The 10129-nt window shown below is 42.8% G+C and overlaps 1 protein-coding gene across 1 annotated transcript; it reads right to left on the reverse strand.

Annotated features, from left to right (window-relative positions):
• Positions 1-8863: 8863 nt before the first annotated feature.
• On the reverse strand, positions 8864-9880 carry LOC308693864 (trace amine-associated receptor 13c-like; the record flags this gene model as incomplete). The annotated part of the gene is made up of 1 exon (XM_081370955.1): positions 8864-9880. One exon carries the CDS (start codon positions 9878-9880, stop codon positions 8864-8866), a length of 1017 nt encoding a protein of 338 aa, XP_081227081.1.
• Positions 9881-10129: the final 249 nt, after the last annotated feature.

Raw genomic sequence — 10129 nt, forward strand, 5'->3', positions numbered from 1 at the left:
CCGAGCAGCGACATACTGCGGCGAGGCGGAGGATTGCTGCGGGTTTATTCTACAGTTGTCAAGTCAAGTCATCTTCATTTATATAGCGCTTTTAACAATGTAGATTGTTCCAAAGCAGCTTTACAGAGATAAGCGTATAATTTAAGGTAACAGAGATTGTTTCGGCTTTACAGCAGAGTTAAGTTATTTCCATCTAAAGTTAGTTTTGATTGATTTGCTTCCGTCGCAATGATCATTTGTTATTAAATTAGGGGCCGCTAAGACGACACCATTCTCTCTACACAGACTTTAACGCGAAGATGTGAGAAACGCTGATGGCGTTCACATGCGCATTTAGAATGGGTTCTATAGTTATGTGTGTTTGAATATACGCAGGTTTGGAATTCCCTACAAGCCAAGCCTAAACAAAGTACTTGTCTTTCCTTATAAATTTTGATAAAGAATTTTATTTTATTTTGTTGCTTTGGGGTAGGAACGCGAAACGGATTTTCCCGACAACGCCTTATCTGTAGAGTGGTAGTGGGATCCTCCATAGGGAGAGACTAGTTGGCACTTCAGCACTGCGTTGACATCGGGTCCAGGCGAAGGTCCTTCGTCAGATCTGGATACGGCCTGGATCCGGCAGGCTGCAGGAAAACCTCGGGATAAACACAGACACTAAAATTAGCGTAGATGCCATTCTTCTCATGATGTAACGAGTACATCAGGATTTTTGGGAAGTGTTCCCGGTTCCGGCTGACCTAATATATGCAGCCTAACATTAAATTATAGAAGTCTATAATGTATTATGTGAAAGCTAGGTCAAAGAGATGTGTCTTTAATCTGGCTTTGAACTGACAGAGTGTGTCTGCTTCCCGGACAATGGTAGGAAGACTGTTCCAGAGTTTTGGTGCTAAATAGGAAAAGGATCGTCCGCCAGCAGTCGATTTTGATATTCTAGGTATTATCAACTGGCCGGAATTTTGAGATCGCAATAGACGTGACGGACTATAATGCGTTAAGAGCTCGCTCAAGTACTGCGGAGCTAAACCATTTAGTGCTTTGTAAGTGATCAGCAATATTTTAAAATTGATGCGACGTTTAATAGGGAGCCAGTGCAGTTTTGACAGAACTGGGCTAATATGGTCATACTTCCTGGTTCTGGTAAGAACTCGAGCTGCTGCGTTTTGAACCAGCTGTAGTTTGTTTATTAAGCGTGCAGGGCAACCACCCAGTAGAGCATTACAATAATCTAGCCTTGAGGTCATGAACGCATGAACTAATTGTTCCGCATTTGTCAATGAGAGCATATGGCGTAATTTAGATATATTTTTAAGATGGAAAAATGCAGTTTTACAGATACTAGACAAGTGACTTTCAAATGAAAGATTGGTATCAAAGAGCACACACACACACACACACACACACACACACACACACACACACACACACACCCAGGTTCCTAACCGACTACGAAGACTTAACAGAGCAGCCATCAAGTGTTAGACAGTATTCTAGATTATTACGTGAGGACGTTTTTTGTCCAATAATTAGAAACTCTGTTTTTTCAGAATTTAGAAGTAGGAAATTACAAGTCATCCAATTTTTATATCCGCTATGCATTCCGTTAATTTTGTGAATTGATAAGTTTCGTTAGGTTTTGAAGAAATATAGAGCTGAGTATCATCGGCATAACAGTGAAAGCTAATGCCATGTTTCCTAATGATATCTCCTAAGGGTAGCATGTACAGAGTGAACAGCAGCGGTCCTAGTACTGAGCCTTGTGGTACGCCATACTGAACTTGTGATCGATGAGACATCTCATCATTTACTGCTACAAACTGATAACGGTCCGATAAGTATGATTTAAACCATGCTAGTGCATTTCCCGTAATGCCAACATAATGTTCTAATCTATTTAAAAGAATGTTGTGGTCGATAGTGTCAAATGCAGCACTAAGATCGAGTAACACTAATAGAGAGACACAACCACGATCGGATGATAAGAGCAAATCATTTGTGACTCTAACGAGAGCTGTTTCGGTACTATGGTCTAAATCCTGACTGGAAATCCTCGCAGATATCATTTTTTTTTTTCAAGAAAGGAACACAGTTGTGAGGATACTGCCTTTTCTAATATCTTTGACAGAAAAGGTAGATTCGAGATCGGCCTGTAATTGACTAATTCTGTAGGATCAAGTTGCGTTTTTTTAACAAGCGGTTTAATCATAGCCAGCTTAAAGTTTTTTGGTACGTATCCTAGAGACAAAGACGAATTAATGATATTAAGAAGAGGATCTATGACCTCTGGAAGTATTTCTTTCAGTAGCTTAGTCGGTATAGGGTCTAACATACAGGTTGTAGATTTAGATGATTTAATGAGTTTAGTAAATTCTTCCTCTCCTATAGCAACGAATGAATCAAATTTTTCCTCAGGGAGACTACAATGCACTGCCTGGTGTGATACTGTAGTAGACGGTTGCATAGTTATAATTTTGTCCCTGATATTATCAATCTTATAAGTGAAGAAGTTCATAAAGTCATTACTGCTGTGTTGCTTGGAAACTTCGGTGCTTGAAGCTTTATTTTTCGTTAGTTTAGCCACCGTTTCAAATAATTACCTAGGATTATGTTTATTTTCTTCTAATAGGGTTGAAAAATAAGCAGATCTAGCAGCTTTTAAAGCCTCTCTGTAAGTAATCGAGCTCTCTTTCCATGAAATGTGAAATACCTCTAGTTTTGTTTTCTTCCAGTTGCGCTCCATTTTTCTGGCTGCTCTCTTAAGGGCCCGAGTGTGCTCGTTGTACCACGGCGTTGGACTATTTTCTTTAATCTTCTTTAAGCGCAACGGAGCAACTGTGTCTAAAGTGCTGGAAAAGAGAGAGTTAAACGTTTCTGTTGTAATATCTAGTTCTTCTAAGCTATCTGAGATGCTGAGATGATGAAACTGATTAGGAAGATTATTATTAAAGCAATCTTTACTGGCAGAAGTGATAGGTCTCACATATTTGTAACACGGAGTCGGCTTTGCAGCCTTGGCTAAATGCAAATTACACGAGACTAGGTAATGATCTGAGATGTCATCGCTCTGCTGCAGAATTTCAACGGCATCAACATCTATTCCATGTGATAATATTAGATCTAGAGTATGATTACGACGATGAGTAGGTCCTGACACGTGTTGTCTAACTCCAATTGAATTTACAATGTCTTTAAATGCCAATCCCAATGCATCTTTTTCATTATCGATGTGTATATTAAAATCACCAACAATTTATCTGCTTATCTGTTAACTTTATCTGCAGTCAATATTAATTCTGATAGAAAGTCCGCAAATTCTTTGATAAAGTCTGTATGGTGCCCTGGTGGCCTGTATACAGTAGCCAGCACAAATCTCAAACGTGATTTATCGTTTACACTATATATTTTCACATTAAGCACCAATGCTTCAAAAGAATTATATTTAAAACTTTTATTTTTCCATGTATCATATCCCTAACTCTCTATATGAGGATTTTCTATGTAGTACTGCAGCATGTGAAAGTTATAAACTCTCTGATGAAGGGTGGTAAATGTGTAACAGAAGGTTCAGTGAAGAGGAAATCTGAGAGTAAAGCTACTCTGACATTAGGAATCATTGTGGTAATTTATGTGCTTAGCTATGTTCCATATTATACCTGTTATATGACGGTAAACTCTGAAATAGTCATAGCTATTGTAAAATGGATTTGGTACATAAACACATCTCTGGATCCTCTGATCTATGCTATATTTTATCCCTGGTTTAAAAAGACAGTTAAACTCATCTTAACTCTGAAAATATTTCAGCCAGCATCCTCTCTGGTCGATATTTTTACAGAATAGAATAGAATAGAATAGAATAGAATAGAATAGAATAGAATAGAATAGAATAGAATAGAATAGAATAGAATAGAATAGGATGAGGCAATTATATAGCACTTTCATATGTACTACTGTACACCCAAAGCACTTTACAATCATATCAGGGGATCTCTCCTCAACCACTTGGATGATGTGACAGCAGCCACAGTACAACGGCCCCAGTGCACTCACCACACACCAGTTATAGTGCTCCTCTCCACTATAACTAACTGGCCTTTTCTAACTAACTGGCCTTTTCTTACTGTGAGATGTTAGTTAGTTAGTTAGATGCCTTTATTAATCCCCACAGAGGAAATTCAGATGTCCAGCAGCATATAGTGTGTGTTGTCTACAAACAAGCATTCTCACTACAATACACTCATAAAAACACAGAAAGTAACAGTTAAAAAAAGTGAATGACAAAACAAGCTACTACTATCATTAGTAGTAAATAATTAATGCACTTCAAACAGGTCCATTATGTAGTCTTATGGCGGTCGACAAATGACCTCCTAAACCTCTCAGTTCTCCTCATTCTTTCCTCCACCAAATCTCCTACAGAGTCCACCCTCCTCCCCAACACTGACACACACTTCCTGACCAGTTTATCAAGATGTTACCCCACTCTTCCACCAGGGCTCTCAAAGTTCTCAAACATGGTTCCTGGATTAGAAATCACAGTTTGTGTGTGTGTGTCCTGGTAAACTCAAACGTTCCCACAAAGATAGTAATATCAGAAATGTCTGAACTTGAGGAAACTTTTTTTATGGTCCCCATGAAAACAGAAAACATGTTATAAATTATACTAAATTATGTTTTTTTGAAAATGTAAATTTTCTGTGAGGGTTGTGTTTAGAGGTAAGGTTAGGTTCAGTCTATGTCCCCATAAAATATGGACACCCAATATGAGTGGTGTATATACAGTATTCAATCATTTACACACACACACACACACACACACACACACACACACACACACACACACACACACACACACACATAATTTAGTATAATTTGTAACATGTTTTCTTCATGGGGACCATAACAACTTTTTTCCACAAGGTCAGACATTTCTGATATTACTATCTTTGTGGGGACGTTTGGGTTTACCAGGACACACACACACACAAACTGTGATTTCTAATCCAGGAACCATCTTTGAGAACTTTGAGAGGCTTGGTGGAAGAGTGGGGTAACATCTCACAGCAAGAAAAGGCCAGTCTGCTACTGTGATGTGGAGTGCCCGTGTGAGCCACTGGAGGGCACTCTCTCCCTGCATTGTTTCACCATGGACTCATTATGTTTAACTATGTTTCAGTGGTGTTTGATTATGGGTTATTGAGTTCCTTATATAAGTCTGAGTGATCTCTGTGTCCGGTGCGAAGTCTTGTCACACTGTAAGCGTACATCTCTGAGCATTCTTCCATGTTTGTGTATTCCGTGTTTCTCTGGACTCTTGACCCTTGCCTGCTTCTTGGACTGTGTATGAACCTGTGCTGCCTGCCTCGACCAAAGCCTGTTATCACCACGAGTTACTGGATTGCCCCTTGTTTAACTGTATGCCGGAGTTTATGTCTGCTTGTGTTTGATGCTGAAATAAAGTGCTGCATATGGATCTGACCGCCTCTGTCCGTACGTTACAGAAGACTTCGCCACTACAGGATCCAGCGGACTTTCAGCATTTATCCACCGTGGCCAAGACCCAAGTTTCCATGCTAGCCTCTCATCATTTACAGCTGACGAGACTAACATCTCTCCTCGAGGAACTTACAAGCTTTACGCAATCTGTGTCTTCGCAGAGCTCAAGCACAGCCACTAATCAAGTCCAAGCTCCCGCTGCACCTGTCCCACCGCAACCCAGTGTGAGTGCTGCATCTAATTATTCTAGTCTGTCATTTCCTGAAAGGTTTAATGGCTCACCTGTGGCGTGTGAAGGATTCCTTCAGCAGTGCAGCTTATATATGAATCATCAGCCCCAGTTTTACACCTCGGATGATGACCGCATTTCTTTCATTTGTTCACTGTTCACTGGAAAGGCTCTGGAGTGGGTAGGCGCGTTCTGGGAACCAGGTCGGATATCGTTCCCTTCTTATGATGTGTTTATCGCCCTATTCAGAGAGGCTTTTGAACTCCCCGCAGGAGAAGAGGATCCCGAGGAACTGCTCTTGTCCTTGCACCGGGGTGGTTCGTATGCGGCGGATTTCTCTCACTCATTCCGAACGCCACTAAAGCCTCATCTCGCCAAGCTGTTCGATCCTCCCTTGATGACCATTAGAGGGGCTTTCAAGTATACAGTTTCTGCCAAACCCATTCTTCGTGTCGGACCCCTCAAGCCCGTATTCCTCACTGGTCTTGTTGAACTTGTTAATCCAGAGACAGCGGGGGTTTCGCCGGCCGAACTGGAGTTTGAGCGCGTGCCAGCTGACTCGAGAGAATCGAGTGCCGAGTCGAGTGAATCAAGTGAGTCCAATGAACTGAATCCCGAGTCCAGTGAGTCGAATCCCGAGTCCAGTGAGTCCAGTGAACTGAATCCTGAGTCCAGTGAACCGAATCCCGAGTCCAGTGAGTCCAGTGAACTGAATCCCGAGTCCAGTGAGTCCAGTGAACTGAATCCCGAGTCCAGTGAGTCCAGTGAACTGAATCCCGAGTCCAGTGAGTCCAGTGAACTGAATCCCGAGTCCAGTGAGTCCAGTGAACTGAATCCCGAGTCCAGTGAGTCCAGTGAACCGAATCCCGAGTCCAGTGAGTCCAGTGAACCGAATCGTGAGTCCAGTGAGTCCAGTGAACTGAATCCTGAGTCCAGTGAACCGAATCCCGAGTCCAGTGAGTCCAGTGAACCGAATCCCGAGTCCAGTGAGTCCAGTGAACTGAATCCCGAGTCCAGTGAGTCCAGTGAACTGAATCCCGAGTCCAGTGAGTCCAGTGAACTGAATCCCGAGTCCAGTGAGTCCAGTGAACTGAATCCCGAGTCCAGTGAGTCCAGTGAACTGAATCCCGAGTCCAGTGAGTCCAGTGAACCGAATCCCGAGTCCAGTGAACCGAATTCCGAGTCCAGTGAACCGAATCCCGAGTCAAGTGAATCTAGCCTTGAGTCAAGTGGATCAAGTCCCGAACCAAGTGAATCCAGTGTGGAAAGTGAGTCAAGTTCGGCTGAATTTATGGAGTCAGATCCAGCTAAGCGAAACAATTATGTTCCCATGGATCCAGAGTTATCAGTTCCAACAGTGCGCCGTCGCAGGAGGAAGAGGAGGAGGACTCACTCGGCTCGCCAGGCTCCTGTGAGCGTACCTAGACTCCTCGCCCTGCCGGCCCCGCCTCTGCGCCTCGCCCTGCCGGCCCCGCCTCTGCGCCTCGCCCTGCCGGCCCCGCCTCTGCGCCTCGCCCTGCCGGCCCCGCCTCTGCGCCTCGCCCTGCCGGCCCCGCCTCTGCGCCTCGCCCTGCCGGCCCCGCCTCTGCGCCTCGCCCTGCCGGCCCCGCCTCTGCGCCTCGCCCTGCCGGCCCCGCCTCTGCGCCTCGCCCTGCCGGCCCCGCCTCTGCGCCTCACCTCGCCAACGCCTATCAAGCTCTGGGAGCCTTTTCCAGAGGCTGTTTCCAGCCCGGAGGCTATAGCCTTAAATTTCCCCAAGAACTTTTTGGGGGGGGGCAGTAGGTATCCTGTGAGGGCCATGGAGGTGGCGCTGACATGGACCCTGTCTGTGCTATTTCCACTTGAGCTTCTTATGCCGCTAGTCCTGTCTGATCCTGTGCTTCCCATGCCACTGGTTACGTCCAGTCCTGAGTCTGCTCCGTCCTTGTCTCCGCCTAAGTGGGCTTCGTCCTGGCACCTCTCCAAGTGTGCTCAACCCTGGTTTCCGGTCAAGTGTGTTCTACCCTGGTTGCCTACGACACGTGCTTCCCCATGGTCTCTTACCCTGCTCGGGTTTCCAGGCCCTAGGTCTCTCCATGGGTCTGGCCTCCTACCTCTCCACGGGCCTGGCCCTCCATCCCAGCCCCCGTTGACCTCCCCCCAGAGTTTTTAGGAGCGTCTGGAAGCCGCTCCTTTGGGGGGGGGCTATGTGATGTGGAGTGCCCGTGTGAGCCACTGGAGGGCACTCTCTCCCTGCATTGTTTCACCATGGACTCATTATGTTTAACTATGTTTCAGTGGTGTTTGATTATGGGTTATTGAGTTCCTTATATAAGTCTGAGTGATCTCTGTGTCCGGTGCGAAGTCTTGTCACACTGTAAGCGTACATCTCTGAGCATTCTTCCATGTTTGTGTATTCCGTGTTTCTCTGGACTCTTGACCCTTGCCTGCTTCTTGGACTGTGTATGAACCTGTGCTGCCTGCCTCGACCAAAGCCTGTTATCACCACGAGTTACTGGATTGCCCCTTGTTTAACTGTATGCCGGAGTTTATGTCTGCTTGTGTTTGATGCTGAAATAAAGTGCTGCATATGGATCTGACCGCCTCTGTCCGTACGTTACAGCTACAGTCCATGAGGATGATCTGTGGGACTTACAGCAGCTCCTGGCTACACCAGATATGACTGCTTATTTTCATATTGTTCAGGGACTCATTGTTCCATTTCTTTTCATCAAATGTCTGCGGAACTTGTTTAGTTTATGTCCCAGTTGTTGAATCTTTTTATTTTCATAACAATATTTATACATTAAGACATTTTCTGGAAATAAAAGCAGTTGAAAGTTAGATATCACTTTTTTGACCGAGTTTAGTTCTGTACGACTGTCCCTTTTTGTCATTATGTTTTTTAGATAACACAGATGCAACATGACTGATGAAAGTGATTAAGCATAAAGCACATAATATCTACATTTAGAATTTAGTTTATTTAATGAGCTAATTTAATACAATTTATGAACTAATTTCAGTTTTAAGAAATTGTTCAAATTGAACATGAAATGCAGAAAACATACTCTCTGAAATAAAATAAAGATACATGTAGTGTAAATACAAATATAAATCCTACAAAGATAATCATAAAAGTGCTATATAAATGCCTCATTCTATTCTATTCTCTAAAATATCGACCAGAGAGGATCCTGGCTGAAATATTTTCAGAGTTAAGATGTGTTTAACTGTCTTTTTAAACCAGGGATAAAATATAGCATAGATCAGAGGATCCAGAGATGGGTTTATGTTCCACATCCATGTTATAACAGCTCTGGCTATGTTAGAGTTTACCAATATTTCACAGGTATAGTATGGAACATAGCCAATCATATAAACTACCACAATGATTCCTAATATTAGAACAGCTTTACTCTCAGATTTCCTCTTCAATGAACCTTCTGTTACACATTTACCACCCTTCATCTGAGAGTTTATGACTTTCACATGCTGAAGTACTACATAGAAAATCCTCAAATATAAAGTTAGGCATATGATACATGGAAAAATAAAAGTAATTAACGCATCAGCGATAAACATGGTAATTCCCCCACTAAGAGCACAATCTCCATAACACACGTCGGCTGTGGATGAATTAATGTTAAAATATTTAACCACAATTACAACTGAAAGAGCATAAGATAATGAAAAAGCCCAGCTCAGACAGATGCTTATTACAGTTTTAGTTGTGGTTATTTTCTGTGGGTAGTGTAAAGGGTAACACACAGCCACATAACGATCGACAGCAATTAAAACTAAACTACTGAGAGCTGCTGTGGAGAGCGATCCAATGGCTATAATATACAGACTACAGAAAGTTTCTCCAAAGTACCAACACTGAGCCTCAATCTGTATGATGGCCTCTACGGGCATCACAATAAGTCCAAAAAGCATGTCGGCCACAGCCAGAGAGAGAATAATCAGGTTTGTTGGAGTGTGAAGCTTCTTGAAGTGAGAGATAGAGATGATCACCAGCAGGTTCAGAAACACAGTCCATGCTGACAGCAATGAAAAAACCACATGCATAATAATGTATTCATGTCTAGAGTATTCAAATATCTTGATACATGATGAGTTGATGTCAGGAAAGCAGTAAAGAGTCTCATGATCCTCTGTCTCATTAGCCATGAGTGAGTCTCCTCATGTTAGGAGTTTGTTCTGCTCTCTTTATTTGTTCTGCTCACTTTATACAGTGGCTGGATCAGACGGCCCACCCATCTACTGCCCACTGATGATGTAACATACAAACGTTTTATTTATTTATTTATTTAATAATTATAAATTATTTTAAAGTTGAACATTAGCTTTGAAATGTAATTAATTTCTTCAGTCCAGATTAGAATTCTCTTACACTTTTCAAATCTTAATACTTTTTTG

This window comes from Scardinius erythrophthalmus (assembly GCF_964197995.2).
Source record: "Scardinius erythrophthalmus genome assembly, chromosome: 7".
Classification (NCBI taxonomy): Eukaryota; Metazoa; Chordata; class Actinopteri; order Cypriniformes; family Leuciscidae; genus Scardinius; species Scardinius erythrophthalmus.